The following is a 19,802-nucleotide window of genomic DNA, read 5'->3' as shown; positions in this document are numbered from 1 at the left end:
GTAACCCTACTTCCAAGGGCCTAGCAAGGGGGCTGTTGGTAAGCTTCTCTCTTATTTGATTCTTTTTTTTTTTTTAAAGAGTTTATTTATTTATTCATGAGAGACACAGAGCAAGAGAGAGGCAGAGACACAGGCCTAAGGAGAAGCAGGCTCCATGCAGGGAGCCCGACGTGGGACTTGATCCCGGGTCTCCAGGATCACGCCCTGGGCTGAAGGTGGCTCTAAACCGCTGAGCCACCCGGGCTGCCCTCTTATTTGATTCTTATAGGATTCTCAACCTTGACTGCACATTGGAATCCTTGGTTGGGGGGGTGGGGAGGAAGGATGGGTGGGCATCTAAGAACACCTGTTTTTCACCTCCAGCATATCTGCCTTAATTGGTCAGGGGTGCAGCCTGGGTATCAGGATTTTTAAAAGCCGATAAGGTTAATTCAAAGGTGTGTCTGAACTGGGTATTATATGTTGGCAAATTGAATTTAAATAAAAAATTTAAAAACAAAACAAAACAAAAAAGTGCATCTGAGATTGAGAACCACGGCACTGGATTTAGTGGTTCAAACTCTACTGTGCATATAAGCCTCCTGGGGAATCTTGCTAAACTGTAGATGCTGAATCAGTGCACCTGAGGTACGGGCCTCAGATTCTGCGCTCTGAACAAGCTTCCAGGGAACACGCTGCTGGTCGAGGACCACCCTTCCTACAGCACCAGAGGAGTCAATCCACTTCCAACTGTCCTTTTTTTTCAAACCAGGACTCATTAGCGCTCGCCTTCATTCTTTTCCTGTCTTTTCCTGTTCACACATGACTCAATAGGCCGCGCTGGTATTTTTGCATATATGCTGCTGTTTTGTTGTGATAGTGAAGATTCTGTTTCCACGTGAAAGATTCTCTGAAAAAAGCAAAAGGCTCCCAAAGAGTAGGGAGCAACTGCTGATCTGGGGAGGTCCATCTAGAACTGAGTTGGGATGAAGATGATTTTAGGTTGAGGACATTTGGGTTCAACAGGTGCAGAAAGAAATCTTTGTGGAATTTCGTTTAGCTGCTTGGAAGTGGCAACTTCTGGAAAATGAGATTGCCGTTCTCTCCTCTGGGCAGCTGTCACTCCCAGGAAGGAGATGGAGAGTAAGTGTACTAAACGTGCTCTCCCAGGGGACTTTGGCCTTGAAGAACACAGAAAGACCATTCAGAGCTGCACAAACAGCACTATTGCACACTTTCTTATCTCCTTTTTTTTTTTTTTTTTTTTAGAAATCCATTTGTTTTTCCCATGGAGGCCTTTTCTCCTCCTTCCTTTTTCTCTACTAGTAAGGCATTTTAACAACTAACCATTAATCGAGCTACTTCTGTGAGCTCCTGTATGCACAGGAACATTTTTTTTCTCCTGTTAATATGCCTTTTATCAGGTGTTTTTTTGTTTTTTGTTTTTGTTTTTTTTTTTTTTTTTTAGACAAGGCAAAGATGGAGAGAGAACCCTAAGCAGGCTCTACACCCAGCATGGAACCCAATGTGAGCTCGATTTCATGACCCTGAGATCATGACCTGAGCCGAAACTGGATTCAGATGCCTAACCGACTGAGCCACCCAAGCACCCCTGCCTTTTATCAGTTTAATTTGCAGGCCCCCATAGACAGAACATGAGACAACAGAGGCAAAGTTCTTCTTCTCTGACACTAGTAAGTATCCTTCCCTTATTTTTCTCTGTTCCCTGTGCAGCCGTCCACCCCCATTCTCTCATTTTCTTTAAAGAAAAAAAATCCAATTACATTATCTAAATAAGCCTTCTGCTTCATAGTTCACAAGCTACTTTCTATCCCTTTAATAAAGTTCATGAGATAGACATACATATTCTTCTAGAAGTATCCCCCAAATATGGAAATGGCTGGCAAAGAGGTTGATGCAGCGGCTGGCCAACACCAGGTGAGGACTCTGCCCAATGCAAGTGGCAATTCTCTGCAAATGGAACTTATGTGACAGTGCAACCATAATATCGGGGTTACAGATATTTGATTTAAACATTGAGGGGAAAAAAAAATAAACATTGAGGGGCACCTGGGTGGCTCAGTCAGTTCAACATCTTGCCTTCAGCTCACGTCATGATCCCAGGGTCCTGGGATCAAACCCTAAGTCAGGCTCCCTGCTCAGCGTGGAATCTGCTTGTCCCTCTCTCTGCCCCTCCCCCTGCTCCTGCTCTCTCTCTCTTTCTCTCAAATAAATAAGATCTTTTAAAAAAATAAACATTGAATAATCACACAAATGTTCCCTACATACATTTTCACTACATCAATCACAAGAATGAATCTGTGACACGTAAAGCATGTTTTTTTTTAAAAAAACAAATGAACTCAAAACTGTCTGGCCCCTGCAACTTTATCTCTCAGACTATAAAGCAAATACTTTGCTAATTAATGTGAGTTTATGTTGGCCCAGAGTAGCATCTAGAGGTTTTTTGTTTTTTTGTTTTTTTTTTTTTTTTTGCATCTAGAGGTTTTTGAAACTGGTTTCTTGGCAGCCGCTGTGGACCACACATGATCATGGCCTCTTGCAGGAAGTACCTGGAACCACATAGGAATCTGCGCATTTCAAAGATCACGCATGGTCTCCGTTTGCTCTGGCATCTGGAGGAACCGATCTGAGAAATCTCTATTCCTCGGTCACCCCAACATAGGTCTTTTCTCAGCTCATATTTTCACTCCTACTTTTCTTCTCCCGGTGAGGAATGCTTTCCTTTGTTCAAGGCAGCCCATGAGGAAAACCTGGCCCGTTCTGTAATCCTAACAACATTCATGAAAGAGAATTCTTTCCAAGTACCCTTGGCACACAGCACCCCTCATCGTGTTCTAGGAATCCATGTGTGGGGGAAAAAAGAGGACTGTTTAGTCTGTAAATTGGCCATTGTGACAATGGGGCAATTCTGGCTTCCTCTGGAGCTTTGGAAAGCTTGGCCGCACAAATCCTGGCAAGCAATCACAGTGACAAGAGCTGTGCCGCAGCCGATAAACACCGAGCATGGGCTGGAATGTGTGGAAAGCAATCAAATGGGTGACGTTTACGTGATGAACTGTTAGGAGTTAGAAGTTAGGATGGGGGAGACTTTGGAACCTCAACTGGACGTTCAAGCCTCATGGCAAATCGCGTCTGATATAATAATAACCACATTGTTAATACGATTGCTGTTAAGCTTCGCAAAAGCTTGCTGCACCTCTACAACCACGCTGAGTGCTTTAGTTCATCATCCCAGAAAGAACTCTGTATATTGGGCCTCTTATCTCCATTTTATTCATCGTTCCTCCTCATCAAGGAGATGAGGAATGAGCTCAGGAAGCATGCCCATGTTTGACCTGCTAATGAGACAGTGATGGAGACATGGGGACTGTTAGATTTGGAGCTCACAGAGAGATCACCCCCACTCTTCACTTTATGGGTGACAATGCAGAAGCTTGGGGAGGTCACCCAAGTGGCCCAAGGTCAGGCTGGGTAGAGGAAAGAGTAAGACCTATGGCTCTCTGCCACTTGGTGTCACAGGCATGCTGAATTTGATCCCAATTAATTTTGCGGCCAAGAGCCGTAGCCTTACTGTAGGGCCTGTCCTTCCAAATTACATCTCTTATCACTACCAGGAGTGGGACTAAATCCCCGGAGTCCTATAAGCTTAAATGGACCTCTTAAAATCTGGAGGGCTACAGGATTATTCATATAAATATAGGGTCAGGAGATGGATCTCTGTGTTGCTTTAGGCCAATCTTTTCCGGGGCGCCTGCACGGTGCATTGGGTTAAGTGTCTGACTCTTGGTTTCAGCACAGGCCCTGATTTTGGCGTCATAAGATCGAGCCCCGAGTAGGACTCCGTGCTCAGCACAGTGTTGGCTTAAGCCTCTCTTCCTCTCCCTCTACCCCTCATCCCCTCAAATAAATTAATTAATTAAAAAAAAATCTTTCCCCTGGTAGTAGACCTTGACTGTGGGGCTGCAGTGAGAGTCATAAAGGCAAGGACCAGGTGATCCGAAAGTCACATTGTAGACATCAGTTTTGGTGTCTCCCAATTTCGCGTCAATGAGGAATAGTCAACAGTTCCCATGTTCCTTACCTTCACCTTATTGTTCTTGGCTCTGAGGCCAGCTGACGGTCGTAACTTTTGAGCACTTGGTATGTGCCAAGCACTCCTGGGCTCACACGTTCCCTCATTGCCTTGATCCTCCAATAGCCTTACCAGTTCTGTTACGAACCCCACTAACGGACGAAGAAACTGAGGTTTAAAGAAACGAAACAAGCCGGCCTTACCTGAATCCAAGTGATCTAAGTGCCAGGGGTCGGTGGCGGACGACATGGGTGACAGGGTCAGCGGGGAGGCTCCGCAGTTGGACTCCACCAGTTCGCCCTGGATGTGAACGTGAGCTGAGGCGTTTGTCTGCCTCAAGGCCGCCTTGAGGGGTGCAATCTGGTTGAACTGCACTCTGGAGAGGCACCCAGTGAATCCCGGGGTGTTGTATTTGTGAATCTCTTGGTCAATCTTCCCTGTTTCTAAAAGAGAAAGAGAAAATAAACATCTTCTCCCGCTCACCGTATTCCCGCTGTAAGATATCCTCATCTTTGAAGGCCCGTGTCCAAATCTTACTGTGGGTTTCAGTTTAAGATGTTATATTCTCTTAGATGAAATATTAATGAAAAAAAAAAAAAAAAAAAAAAAAGAAATATTAATGACTCGATGAAGCTCAGGGCTGGAGACTTCGTGGGAAAAGAAACTCCTGTGTTACTAGAGAACGTGTAGGGTGAGGAGAATATGATTCTATTTGTTAAAATACGCACATAATGACCTTCCCGATACCTGTGGTTTTGTTGAAACCAACCACATTCACTTGGTTCGGATTGATCTTTCTCCTCCTTTCCCTCTTACGTATGTCAAACAAGGCCCCCTCCTGGTGAATTATGCTTCCGTTCTGTACCCCATTTCTACTTTCTTCTTCGGAATTCTTTATTTAAAAAAAAGAAGTAGAGTGTTCCCATAGCCTGTAATAGAGCGTCTTCTTTCTTTAGCCTCCAATGCCCGTGGAATTCTGGTTTTTAGAATCTCAGCAAGTTTCTTTTTTTCTTTTTTAATTTTTTAAAGATTTATTTATTTATGAGAGAGACAGAGAGAGAGAGAGGCAGAGACACAGGAGGAGGGAGAAGCAGGCTCCATGCACCAGGAGCCCCACATGGGATTCGATCCTGGGACTCCAGGATCGCGCCCTGGGCCAAAGGCAGGCGCTAAACCTCTGAGCCACTCAGGGATCCCCCCTCCCAGCAAGTTTCTGATGGAGGTTTTGGCAGTCAGGAAACTTTCCCAACTCAACTAGAAACATCCATACACACCTCAGAATCCCTACCCAGTCTGTGAGTTTAACATCTTCCTAAAAACTCACAGTCAAATCAGAGGGGAATTTGAGGAGAGCTACCATTCCAGTTAATATAACCAGTTATGTCGTCTTACCAGTTGGATCAGTAATAGCAAGCATCTTTTTTGACTGTTCATCTTGAGTTTTATAATCTACGTGGTAGAAATGAACATTGAGGGAGCCCTAGACCTTTCGTATTGGTGGTTCTCACAAATGTGGTTCCTGGACTAGCAATGAGCATCACCTGGGAACTTGTGAGGCGTCCTGCGGGTGGGGCCTGGCAGTCTGCATCCCCAAGCTCTCCAGGTGACTCTGTGGCCTGCTAAGGCTTGAAAACCATGGCATAGGCTGTGACTGTGCAGTCCAACCCAGGTGGCGGGCCAAAGGCCCTTCAGAGAAGAGCACGACAACTTGTGTTCGGGACAGGAGATTATGCTAACGTGATGACTCTTTTATTTTATTTTTAAAGATTTTATTTATTTATTCATGAGAGAAACAGAGAGAGGCAGAGATATAGGCAGAAGGAGAAGCAGGCTCCTTGCAGGGAGCCCGATGCGGGACTCGATCCCAGGACCTCGGGATCACACCCTGAGCCAAAGGCAGAGGCTCTATTGCTAAGCCACCCAGTCATCGCATGATGACTCTTTTAAAACCAAGGACAAGGATGTGAGGTATTTACCCTTCCACTTGGACTATGAAAAACACAGACTTTGGGCAACAGAAGGGTACCTACTTCTTTAAAAAGTTGAAATCAGAGCAAGTGATGTTTCTTACTGGGGAATGAACTCGGGTGAGGTAGTCATAAAAATTTACTGCCCATTCAGGAAAGAATAAACCAGTACAGAAGGGAGCTTTTAGGCCTTGGGGGCACAAGTGAATGTATCGATTATTTGTCACATTGAAGAATGAGTTCAGTGACCGACCTGTAGTAATCTCATGTGAATTTTGATGAACAGGAGAGATGGGCAGCAGGGAATGGTAATGCTGGGGATTCTTTTTTTTTTTTTTTTTTTAAGGTTTCATTTATTTATTCATGAGACTCACACAGAGAGGCAGAGACACAGGCAGAGGGAGAAGCAGGCTCCCTGCAGGGAGCCCGACGCAGGACTGGATCCCAGGACCCCGGGATCACAACCTGGGCCGAAGGCAGACGCTCAACCACTGAGCCACCCAGATGCCCCAGTGCTGGGGGTTTTAACAGGGGCTCACTCAGACAAGTACATAAAGAAATTTTAATTAATGATTCCCCATAGTTTTCTCCTGCAGTACATTTCAGTCTGTGACGTTAAGCGAGTGCATGTTCCAGTTAGGATGGGGAGGCAGAATGTACCTGTGACTGAACAAAAATCCCACAGTCAGGATGTCTCTTTGATGACAGGGAAGAGGCTCTAGTCCCACTGACACCTCCCTGACTGTTCTCTTTTTCTTCCTCTGTTTTCTCCTCAATGATTATAGGATTATTGAGTGAATGAACACATTAATTGATGGAATGAATGAATACGAATTCAATGATTTGTTCTTCGTTCCTGGTCTAGTATCAGAATTTCTTGTTTTGGGTTCACCAACTTGCCTTCCGTGCAAAGAGTTCCTATACTTGGTTTCTCTCCTCTCCTCCCAGCAATCTGCCTTCCTCTGAAACATCTTCAGACCAAGGAGACTCAGGCTGACTCTGTTCCCAGGCTGGGAAGGGAGACCTCGGCTCCTGGCTGTCCCAAATTCCTACCAGGCTAACATCTGTGGTCAAGGCACCAGAACAAGTGGCTGTTTGGTGGTAGGAAACTGGGAGCCTCTTCAGCTCAATCTGCTGCTTCTCATCCATAAATGGGGAGTTCTTTTTAGCCTGCCCAGCCTTGGAGTAGGGCTCACGAAGGAAGAATTCCGGGGCTGGCAGCTACTGCCATCTGGTGGGACTTCAGTTCAATTCAATTCAATTCAATTCAATTCAATTCAATTCAATTCATTGCATGGATTCAGTGCCTGGCAGCAGTAGCAGGAAGACAGAGATAAATACAGAATTTTACCCTGAGTAGCTCACAACATAGCTGGGGAAACAAGCACGCAAACAACTAAGTAAAAAAAAAAAAAAAAAAAAGTAAAAAAGTAAAAAAAACCCAAAACAACAAAACCAAACAACTAAGTACTCCAACTGAACAAACGCTGTACGAGACCAAGAGTTAACAGGTACTGAATCTTTAAAATTAGATGCTTTAAACAAATGCTAGATGTTTTCTACAAATTAGACACTTCATACCCAGAACAACCGTATGGAAAAGGGAGCATCATCATCCCTAGGGAATGTACGGGAAAACTGAGGCTTATGCTTTAGACTCCTTGGCTGGTGGGGCTGGCCAGGCTGACGCCAGAGCCTCTGGCACCGTGATTTTCTGAGCTGAGAAACAAAGCATGTATTTGGCAAAATTATCAAAGTCTACGGTAGATCCGGGAGGCAAGTTTGCTTGGGGTTCTGGAGAGCACTTTAGGGGAAGTATTGCTAGAACGAGGGTGGTTTTGGGTTTTGTCTTGTTTTGTGGTTAAGAACTTTTAACATAAAATCTATCCTCCTAAGGCATTTTTAAGTAGGACGTATAATGTTGTTAACTCCTCTTGGAAAAGTGAAAACAGTGTGTCCTTTGCCCCATACCCTGCAGCCCCTGGCAGCCAGCATTCTACTCTCTGCTTCTGGGAGTTTGACTAGTTTCGATTCCTGATATAAGTGGGACTATGTAGTTTGTTCTTCTGCATCTGGCTTATTTCACTTAGCACAATGTCCTCCAAGTTCATCCCTGTTGGAGCAAATGGCAGGATTCCCTTTTCTTTTTTTTTTTTCTTAAAGGTTTTATTTATTTATTCAAGAGAGACACAGAGAGAGAGGCAGAGACATGGGCAGAGGGAGAAGCAGGGTCCCTGAGGGGAGCCTGATGTGGGACTCGATCCCAGGACCCTGGGGTCACACCCTGAGCCGAAGGCAGACGTTCAACCGCTGAGCCACCCAGATGCCCCTGGATTCCCTTCTTTTAAAGGCTGAATAATACTCCGCTGTGTATATGAACATTTAGGCTTGTGTTCAAATTTTTGCTATGGATGAATAATGCTGCAAGGAACATGGAGCGCAGATGTCTCTTCGAGAACCTGATTTTAATTCTTTTGGGTATATACACACCCGGGAGTAAGACTGTTGGGTCCATGGTGATTCTAATTTTAATTTTTGGGGGGGAACTTCCACACTGTTTTCTATAGTGGTTGCACCCTTCTACACTCTCAGCAATTTCTCTCCATCTTCACCAACACTTCTATCTTGTAGAACTAGGCTTTGAGAATAAAAAGAAAGAGAACTCCAGGTTGAGTTTGTTATGAGTTCAGTTCTGGGACCGGTGGGAGTCTGATGGGGTCAGAGCTCAGGGCCAGATTGGGAAGAGCCTTGAATGCCACCTTATGATGTTTGTAGTTAAGTTGGAAGCTCAAAGATGTTGAAGCTGCAGAAGACTGTGATGCAAACTGTGTTAGAAAGAGAATTCTAGTGACGGCACAGCACCTGCTCTGTGCAAGTGGTCCCATGAGCCCCCCCAGGCCCCTGCAGACTCCCTGGGCTAAGACAAGCACCCTTGTGGCCATAGGGCTGCGGCAGGGTTAGGCCGTGGATGGGGGTAAGTGCCTTGTCTGTCACCAGCATCCCCTGCCCTTTGCGAAGCTGTGATACAATCTGTAGTGAGTCAGTTCTGGTTTTGTTGCCTCTGCTAGAGATTTGGGTAGGGAACTTCTGACTCCAGCTCATTTCACAGGGTCCCTAACATAGCTTTCCGACCTTTCCATAAGGCAAGCTTCCCTATCACACGCAGAAAATGAACAGATTCAAAGCCATATCTGTCTGAGGGCTCCAGTTTAACGTGGGGTCCCCGTTTCTTAAAGAAGTGTCCCCTTCTGAATATCTCCCTCTGAGATGACAGACACAAGGCAGATGGCTAGAGGCAGGCCCCAGGAAGGGGGTTCAGATGCGGATCAGGGACCCCCCGATGGGGGGAAGGAGCAGAGGCTCTCAGGCTCGGCTGGAAGGGGCTGTGAGCACTGGTAGAAATGTCAGCTGGGGACGCCTAGGTGGCTCAGAGGTTGAGCATCTGCCTTCAGCTCAGGGCGTGATCCCGGGGTCCTGGGATCGAGTTCTGCATCAGGCTCCCCATAGTGAGCCTGCTTCTCCCTCTGCCTGTGTCTGTCTCTTTTTGTCTCTCATGAATAAATAAATAAAATCTTAAAAAAAAAAAAAGAGAAATGTCAGCTGGGTGGGCGAGGCTGGGAGCTGGGCTGCAAGCACCAGCCCTGCGGATGAACTGCTGGTGCTTTTGCCTCTTAGGGGCTCCTGCACTCTGCTCACTTTCTTCTTTAGCTTTCTCCCCACCTTTTTTTTCTCTACATGGGGGAAAATCCCTAGTGTTTCAACTCTTGTTCTTTTCTTGAAAGGTGACTGGGTCACAGTAGTGAGTTCTGATGCCCAGGAGAGCAGAACCAACATTTCCATATCCAGATGGAGCTCCAAATCCACTTGATGTCAGCTGAGACCCATTCCCCTGGGGTGGGGCTGGAGATTGCAATAGATGCTCCCGATTCTTCAGGTCCAGGTGGTTCCAACTCTGGGCCATGGGATAATAGCATGAAAAGCTTCTACATGGGCGAGGTACTGTGTTTAGTACTCGTTATGTGGTACGTTAGATCCCCACTTCACAGATGAAAAAACTGAGGCATAGAGAAGTCAAGGCTTTGCTAATGAATGAACCCTTCATGTAAAAAAACAGAGAAGCCAAATGTTTTATTCTTAATTCTTCTCTGAAAAAACAGACTATATTATGTTGTTTTTAGATTCACTTGGATTTTGGCATTTCTAGTCACGCGCTCTAAAAATGTCAAAAAAAGCTTTCAGTGGCTATCAGAGACTGCTTTAAGACCAGGTTTCATTAGTGACTTGGCCAGTAAAAAATGTTAAAAAAAGAAAAAAGCCACACACTGATGTCAAAGCTTTGTCAACATCAGTTAAAGCACCAGCGAGTCCTGTCAACGGCTTGTCTGGAATATAAATCCGTCCTTCTTAGGAACATCTAACACATGATAGTAAAGCTATCGCTTTAGTGTTTTGAGCTCATTACAGGTAAATTATGTTAATCTGTAAAATTGATTGAACGGGTCTCACACCGAAATCAAATACCACAGCACAATTTACTGTAAGAAACTGCTCTCTGCACGGAGACGTCTTGGCCAAGGCGTCGTGTTGGGGAGGCCTGCTTGAAGAATGCAAATTTTAGAAAGGCGGTACAATCACTTCTGAAATTAAATTCTCAAGCTGTAATTAGCACTTTAATGTCTTACCTTCATGATGCCGTGGGTTATAGCAAATAGCCCACTTAAAATGACACGATTTCAGGTGACACTTTGCAATGAAATGCACACTGCTGATTCTTTTAAGGAGGAGGCAGCAATTATATTTGCAATACATTAGGGAGCTTTCTGGCTCTTGCTCTTGGGCTGCTGAATACCAAGTGCCCAGCAGGAGTGCTGTGAGAATTGAGAGGAGAGGGGGTACCCCACACAAGCAACCCCCGGCCCCACCAACCTTGGATCCGTGCCGGGTCCCTGTACACTTGCATGAGCACTGCCTCAGTGGCTGGACAGCCAGATGCCGACACCCCCACAGAGATTTCTCATTTAGAGACTATTTAAACTCATCCATATATTCTTCTTGTGCATCCCATGGGATCTAGCCATCAGCTGATTTTTTTTGTTTTATTTTATACGTTTTAGAAATTCCTATCACTGTTCCTTTGCAGGGCAGGGGATGGGATATTCTGAAATATCCCTGTAAACTCAATCCTTTACTTTCTATGAAAGAGACAAAAGATCTTAGAATGTCAGTGGGACCCAATTTAAGACTTTTGATAAGGCTCGCTGTGTGCCTGTCACTGTGTTAGGGGCTGGGGAGTTACCTTTTAAGAATCTGTAGAATTAGGCAAATTGAACTCCAATTAAAAAAAAAAAAAAGAATCTGTAGGATGGATGGAGATGGTAGGACAGGGGTCCAGCCCACAAGCTCATCTTTGCTCTGCAGAGACTCAGGTGCACCTGGCTCCAGGGCACTGTCCCCTCCATTCCCTCCCTCTGCTTCCAGGGAATATTCCCACTGGTGGCACTGGGGGTAGCCTTAGGTCATTCTCGGGCTGGACATTAAATAGCATGTGATCACAGGTTGAGAGGAAGTTCCTTTCTTCTCATTCTCATTTAATCCTTCAAAAAAAGAGGGTGTCAATGTTGGCTCAGTGTGGGACTGGACCATCTTTTTTACCACTCTGACACTTGCCAGTTTAGCTTTTTAATAACCGCCCTCAGACCTGCTCCAGCAGATGTCACCACTGGATTTCCCAATATTTCCATGGCGCGTTTTTTTCACCAGCAAGTGCTACTGGTATTTCAAGATTTCCTTATAACGTGCTCCCATTTGAACACACATTCATTTAAGTGAAAATGGTGAGTCTATTTCGAGAACAATGTTAACTCAATAGCATAAAAGAGGTAACCAGAAATGGGAAAAATGTAAACAGAAAAGGCAAAGACCCGATGCCCCGTTGGCTCTCAAATTACTGTTCTTTGGGGAATATTGTGGGGGAGAAGCTTGGTGCTCCTCTAAAACCCTTAATTTTCGGCCCGAGACACCTCTGTTCCACTCACATGGAATCCCATTGTCTTTCTCTGTTCACGCTTAGTTCCTACAATTATCCACCACCTTAGAACATCAGAGGTCCCCAGTCCTTCAAAAAGAGGGCTTCAGAGGCCTTCCTCCCAGATTCTGCTCCCTGCTCTAACTCCCTGGCTCAGGTGTGCTCTCTCCCTGCCTGGATGGACCCGAAACCTGAATTTGTGCCTCTGTTAGATTTACAGTTTCCTTGAGAGAAGAGACTCCATGTCACTTATCTTTGTGTTCCTCCAAATGTCTAAAATAGCCTCTTGCCCGAAGTGATCAGCTGGGGGCTGCATGCACGACCACAACTGTGCTGCATGTGAGACAGTCTGTCATCCACACTTTGGTTGTGTGGGAGGAGAATGAACACTGTAGAGATTCAGGTACAGCAGAGTTCACTGTGGGCCAGAGTTTATCAGCTTCAATAGGTGTGGAATGTGGCTTTCAGAGAGGAAGGGAAAGTAGCATATTTAAATGCAATACATATATATATATATCTGTATATATATATACAGATTTTATTTGTACATGATTTTATTATTCAATTTATTAATTTATTATTTAATTATTAAATTAATCAATCCATTTACTTATTTATTAAGATTTTATTTGTTAACTTGAAAGAGGGAGAGAGAGCAAGAGAGAGAGAACACAAGGCAGGGAGGGGGGCAGAGGGAGAAGGAGAAGCAGAGTCTGGGCTGAGTAAGGAACAAGATGCAGGCTGGATCCCAGGATCCTGGGATTGTGACCTGAGCTGAAGGCAGATGCTCAATGGACGGGGCCCCTTGGTGCCCCCAGCTTTATATTTTTATATACATTTTATATTTATATCTTATTAACAATATATTATTATTTATGTATATATATGTCTTTATATATGAATAGACTTTACATTTATATATGTATGTATTTCTGGAAGTACTATTACCTGGAAATCTATCTCACTGAAAATACAGTTGTTTTGTTCTTACCTCAACAGTCATCTATTAATGTTTAGTATCTGGTACTATATAAACCCTCACCAGCCTCAAGATTGAAGCAGTGGTTATATGGGACCAAACGGAATAAATAGGAAGTGGGTTTGAAATCACTGCCTGCGTGAGGTTTTAAATAATTCTGAGACTATCAGACTGAAATGCAATTGGTTAGGAGTCCAAACGACACACCCCGGGCTCCCCTGGGGCTGGCAGCTGCCCTAAACTGCGACTCTCAGGGTTGGGGCTGAGCATGGGGTTCTCACCTGACAGGACAGCTTGACATAGGTTAATTACGTCGGGTACGATCTTCCCATTTGGCTCTAGTTGTCTGGATGGCAGCCTGAGTGGGCCAGTGGAATAAATAAGCAGGAAATAACCATAACCAAAAGAAAGTCGAAAAAGGGGGAGAAAAAGGCAACAAAAGAGCCAAGAGCATTCATCTCAAAAAGCCACATAAAACCACATAAACCTCATTCTTCCATTCTAACACGATCCATGATAAACATTAGGCAGGGCCCTGACATGCACGCATCCAGGGTCAGTGTCAGCTCTCTGCTCTCACAGGCTAAATTCTTTGATCAGGAATGTCTAAAAAAAAAAAAAAAAAAAAAAAAAAAAAAAAAAAAAAAGGAATGTCTTCCTGACCAGCTGCCTTTTGAAGGATGCTCCACTAGAATGAAATCCATATACATAACTGATGTATAGAATTATGTGCTATGACACTTTATTAATCCCTGGGAGAAAGACACTAATGAAATCTCATTGTATTTATGATATGCTTTTCTCTCCTACGGAGGAAGGCGGGACTAAACTGCGCAGGTGTAATTTAAACAGCTCTTGACCTGTGACAAATGCTAACTCGGTTACAAAGAGGCGATCCGCTGGGAAAGCAGGGTCTTCTCCTCCTACACTGCAAATCTTTTTCTAAGGATTAATAAAACAAGATGGGATCCCCCCCCGCCCGAAAGAATAATAAAAAGAAATGTCTCCATGTGAAGATGCTAGCCTACACTATTTTGCAAAATATCACATTTTTTATTTGTATAAACTTAATACAGTCCCTGAACTTTTGGGGAATAGATAGATATAGATAGGTTGAAATTGTTATTCCCTATCTTAAAAATCCAGACTGGGAACTACAAACTTGCTGGGTAGTAGAACTCAGTCGTGATTACAATAATACAAAGGGAAGAGCCAATCTCTGAGCTGTTTCCAAGACACCAGACATTTGGCATCACCCAGAACACGCACATCTGAAAGATACATTTTCCATTTTCTCCTGAATATTTCAAGTTGTCAGATAGGAGATGGAAAGCCTGGTGCCCCTTTCCTGGAGCCTGTGCCCTGCTGTACAGCATGATTTTTCAGGCTAAGCATAAGAGGCTTTGCTGAAAAGTAACAAGACCTTTCAGAAAACGAGACGTATCTGTCAGTCAAACCACAGAGTTGGGTTTACTTCCCTAGAAATGCAGGTCTGATTTTTACCTCTCAAAATCTTAGTAAATATAAGCTACACGTCCTAGCTATTTGCTACTGAAGGACAGAACACTAATGTGCTTTCCCACAAGTTGGAGATGAACAGGCCTGCCTCTTATTGGGTTTTATTCCACTTTGGCTTTTGCATTTTAACTCGCTAGCAGCAGAAATAGAATCCTACATACAAAATTACCAAACTGAAAAATAATTTCTTCTGTGTGTGCTCTACTTCTGATAAAACTTTTTTTTTTTCTTAAGGTTTTGGAAAGCCCTATTACACTGTAGCCAACACCATAAGGAGAATAAGTTTTAGCTTTTAAATTTTCCTTAACGCTTCTCTAGACTATTGAAGAGCATTCCAGCCAAGACTAGCCCAGGGTCATGTGAAGCTAACTCCCGGGGGAGTGGGGGAATTTGGGGCAATGGGAAAGGAGGAGGGAAGGGTGCTGACTTAACCTATGTCACAAACAGCAGAAGTGCAGGCTAGGAAAGTGTGTTAACAAGTTTTTGTCTTTTCCGACTATGTCAAATAGAAGGGTTCAGTAAAATATTCCTTTGTTCTTGCTTGTATGGTAATTCCTACCCCAGGGGGCATCTAAAGCTGTTTTACCCTAGAGGAAAAAAAATCCTTTGAGGGCTAAGATTGCATGAAAGCCTGACCATTAGAGCATTAGAAAATGGACACCAAGGTAGGGGTGGAAGGCAATGGTTTTCCCAGGGCAATTAGACCTGTCATGCACACATAGAAAGAGAGAGCTGCTGCCAGAAAGTGTACTGGTGGGGGTGGGGTTCCCTCCACTGGCTCTCCAGGTTGCATAATTAGCATAAGAAAGAATTCAAAGGGACGCCTGGGTGGCTCAGTGGTTGAGCATCTGCATTTGGCTCAGGTCATGATCCAGGGGCCTGGGATCCAGTCCTGTATTGGGCTCCCTGCAGGGAGCCTGCTTCTCCCTCTGCCTGTGTCTCTGCCTCTCTCTCTGTGTGTCTCATGAATAAATAAATAAAATCTCTAAAATTAAGAAAGAAAAAAAGGAAGAAAGAAAGAAAGAATTAATTCAAATCTTGGGACCCTGACATAGGAGATGACGTTCAGAAGACAAAGCCTGGGGCGCCTGGCTGGCTCAGTCCATTGAGCATCTGACTCTTGGTTTCAGCTCAGGTCATGATCTTGGGGGTGAGTAGGGGGGTGGGGGGTGGGGTCCTGGGATAGAGCCCTGTATGGAGCTTGGCGCTCAGCAGGGAGTCTGTTTGGGAGATTCTCTCTTTCTCCTTCCTCCCTCTGCCCCTCCCTCTGCTCGTTTTCTATCTCAATCAAATAAATAAATAAAATCTTAAAAGACGACGACGACGACGACAATGACGATGATGACAAAGCCTAATGGATGCGTGGAGGCTGAACCAGATGATGGGGTGGGTCATCACAGGAGTCTGAATGTTAGAACAGGATCGGCCCTGGGAGTGGAGGTCAGGTGTGGATTGGGAGGCCCGTGGACACAGAGGTGTGCTTCTCCCCCAATACCTTCTTGTCTGTTTTACCCCTGAAAGCAATGCCTTTATTTCCAGATTGGAGTAATGGCCTACCAGGTTGGGGAACACTGACAAGACTACCTACCTTTCAGCCAAGCATTTTATAGTCTCTCATGATATTTCCAGGGTCAAGACAGGTATGTGTAGGCTCATGAAAGTAAGAGTATTTTAAAGGTAGATTTATAACAAGATGAACAGTGGGTGGAATTTGATCAATGGGTAGAAATTGGCTTCAGAGGTGAATTTTCATAGTTTGATTGGTATGATTTCATGGGGCTGACATTTTATTAATTTAGATACGGACTTCATGGGACATTTAGTGGAAAGGGTGGTCCTCCATGAGATCACAGGGTCATGAGCCGAAGGGGCTTGAGAGGATGAAATGATAGCCTGGATCTAACAAGAAAAGTACAGCAAAGACAAATACCCCATTACTAGAGTTAGAATCAACACCTACTCCCCCCGCCCATCACCTTCACTATCAAGTTGTATGGGGTACGCTCAAGGGCAGCACACACCTCCTTCCTCCCTGGTTCCATCCCCACCCAACCAGGACTAAGGTATTTTAGTTACAAATAACTTAGGAGTTAACAGGGACAGGCAGTTGAGTGGAGGAAAGGATGGAATCTAGATGCGAAGATGCAGAAGGTGGTTTCTGAGACCGTCGCCTCTTGTGGTCAGAAGAAGCCCAGAGAGGTGCTCAGTTTGGGACAGAGCATTCTGGACAAGGCAGTGATAAACAAGGGCGTGCACAGCAGCCAACCACTCTTGAAACTATGCTTCCTACCCTAATATCACACAGGCCACTGTCACCCAAGATCTCTTCTCTCACGAAGGCCTGTTACTCCCCATGGCTCTGCTCTCAACTGTTCAAAATACAGAAGATAAGAAGAGTAAAATGAGTCCGTCTCTAATTCACCTAAATCAAGCGACCTCTATGGCTTAGGTGGGGCTCAGGGGGGCCTGTTGATTTTCGTTTTCCTTTTAACAAAGGACAGAGGACGCTTTTTCCACAATGTTAGCTTGGGCGGGGGGCTTCATTTTCAGCTCTGTGTTAGCTGAATGCTTATTTTCGCAGCTGGGCACGCTTGCTAGTCCTATTATTATCTCTACTCTCCTAGCTGCTGGTATGTGTCAACCACTCCTGTCTCCACTTCTGAAGGTGCAAATTATAGCGGCTGCAGCACCTTTAAGAAAATGCATCTTCTCAGTACTGCTCCTCGGGTCCTCTTGCTGTCTCTCTGTGTGCTTTGTTTCAGAGAAGGTGAGGGCTTAAAATATTTTATGGGGCAATTGCGTTAATCTCTCTTCTCAGATAAGTGATTGTGAATCGAGGCGTCCTGGAGAATGAATCTGCATGGAGAAGATTTTTTTTTCTTTTTTTAAACTGAGGCCTTAATTCTTTTGTCATGAACACATTTCAGGGTGTCTGAGTGCTTTCTGACATACGGGGGACCCAACAGCAGGGTCACTTTACGCTTCTCCTGAGGCCTCAGCATTTTTGCCTCCAAGGGTCCCTTCCTCTATTAAAACAAAGCCAATTGAGGTATTTGGGGACTTTGTTGGTTTAAGATGAATTTATGAGTATATTAAGACATTTTGTTCTACCTCTAAGTTAATTTTTTTTTTCTGATTTTAAAAGAAACCAAAACATTTTCAGGTGTCTCCAAAAATACTGTGAGCCCTGGGAAGTGTGGCTACTGAGCCTCATGGATGTCTGGGTCCCTAAAGAACATATCTGGTGACTTTTCTTGATGGCTTGGGGCTTGGTGGGGAACAGTTTTATCATGCTATGGAGAGCACCCTGGATTTTTCATTTTTGAATAAGGGTCTGCGACCACCTTCCTTTTTGGTCATTTGCCTGTTTATAAAGGTGGAGTGAGAACTATGCTACCTCGTAGCATGGCTGCCTTTCTGCAGGGGCAACGACAAGTCACAAGCCATCTGATGTTCATTCCCACCTGGAAATCATCTTTATCTTCTCTGGTATTTTAATATTTGTGAACCATTCTAAAAATCAAAGTCCTCTTCGTCAAAAGACGACATTGCTTTGGCTACGATGCTATCTACCATCTGTACAACTACTTCTCAATGTTTGGTCTTGAGCAAGAGTCCACGGAAAAAGTGTGCTCTTCATCTTCAAGGTTGAGATGAAAATCTTATAGAGATCAACTTTCCCATGGACTCATTTGTTCGTTCATTCATTCATTCATTCATTCATGCAGGATTTATTGAATAGCTACCATAAGCTAGGTGGTAGGAATTCAGCACCAAAAAAGAAACGGTTTCTACCTTCAGGGACTGTAATTTAATCTCCTATAATATTGTATTTTCTGACAATATGATGGAACGTAATATTAATTGATGCATGACTTAATGCGTGAATAAGAGAAAGATGAAAGAGCTACTTCTATAGGGTGAGCTCAAAATCGAGTTTAGCAATAAGAAAAAAAAAACATCATTCCATTCCTCAGGGAAAAGCTAGTGCTCTGAAATGCAATTTCACTAAGAAAATTAAAGCTGCAAAAGGCATAAAGCGTGTGAGGGGGGAGATATTATTTTGAGTAAGACAGCCCTGGAAGGCCACTGCTGAGGTGACATTCGGGCTCTGAATGAATTTAAGGAAGTCTTGCACTTATCAAGAGAAAATAATTCCAGGCAGAAAGAACAGTAACTACAAAGGCCCTGAGGAAACACATATATGTGTGTCCTTGGCTTCCCCTTAAAGGTTGAAACTTGGGGCTGGAGTGGGGTGGATCCTGCGTGCCCAGGTATAGACAGGGTGGGTGACTTTCAAGCTTCCTGCAAGCAGCCTTTGTTTGTATTCGATTTGGCATGTGAGCACTAAGGCATCCTTGGGGTGGGAAAGCCACTCTTTGTCTGCTGGATGAGGCTGAGGCAGCTCTGGCCCCACAGCCTGCACACATCCTGGGTGCTGGAAGAAAATGGCAGACCATGAACATCCCCCAGACCTCAACCCCGCAGCAGATGTGAGTGATCAGACGACGCTAGCCCCCAGAGCAAAGACCTGTAAGGACCCTGTTGTGGGCTGAGGTGTGCCCCCCACCCAAAATGGAAGATGTGGTGTGAAGGGGACCTTATTTGGAAACAGGGTCTTTGCAGATGTCCTGAAGTTCAGATGAGGTCACATTTCATTAGGGTGATTAGGGTGGCCCTCGTCCAATGACTGGTGTCCTTACAAGAAGAGGAGAGACAGAGACACATGCAGGGAGAAGGCCACGTGAAGACCAAGGTCCACCAAGGACTGTCCCGCAGAAGCTAGGACAGAACAGATGCCCCCTCTGAGTTCCCAGGAAAGAACCAACCGCACTGACCCCTTGATTTCAGACGTCTGGCCTTCCAGAATCATGAGACAACACATTTCTGGGTTTTTTTTGTTTTTTTTTGTTTTTTTTAGGCCTCACAGTCTGTGGCGTTTTGTGATGGCAGCCGTAGGACCAGAGACTGGCGCGTGTCGCCCCAGGCCCCTCGCAAGTCCTGGAAGTGAGTCTGGGGGGCACAGAGTGAGCCTCCACCCCTGAGAGCAGAGTTAGCCTAGAAGGAACACTTTTAATGTGAGATACTTAGTTAACTTTCCACCCAGCTTCCATCTCTGCTGGGCCCACACCAAGAACACAGGAAGGGGCACCTCAGAGCTGGATGGGGTCAGCTTTTTGCTCATCGAACTTAGTTCATCACTTTTAAGTCCTTTACAACCTAATAATAAATAATGCT

The 19,802-nt window shown here is 44.7% G+C and overlaps 1 protein-coding gene across 6 annotated transcripts in view; it reads right to left on the bottom strand.

Moving 5' to 3' along the window:
• CNTNAP2 (contactin associated protein 2) overlaps positions 1 to 19,802 on the bottom strand; it is a 1,976,111-nt gene that overhangs the window by 30,029 nt on the left and 1,926,280 nt on the right. For all 6 annotated transcript variants that reach the window (XM_072777573.1, XM_072777574.1, XM_072777575.1 and 3 more), the window contains one exon: positions 4,279 to 4,518. In XM_072777573.1, the coding sequence (XP_072633674.1) occupies positions 4,279 to 4,518 (240 nt within the window). The remainder of the gene's footprint in view (positions 1 to 4,278; positions 4,519 to 19,802) is intronic.

This window comes from Canis lupus, chromosome 15, assembly GCF_048164855.1.
Source record: "Canis lupus baileyi chromosome 15, mCanLup2.hap1, whole genome shotgun sequence".
In the NCBI taxonomy this organism is placed as follows: Eukaryota; Metazoa; Chordata; class Mammalia; order Carnivora; family Canidae; genus Canis; species Canis lupus.
The sequence above is the reverse complement of the archived record's forward strand: the minus strand, read 5'-3'. Positions and strand labels throughout refer to the sequence as shown.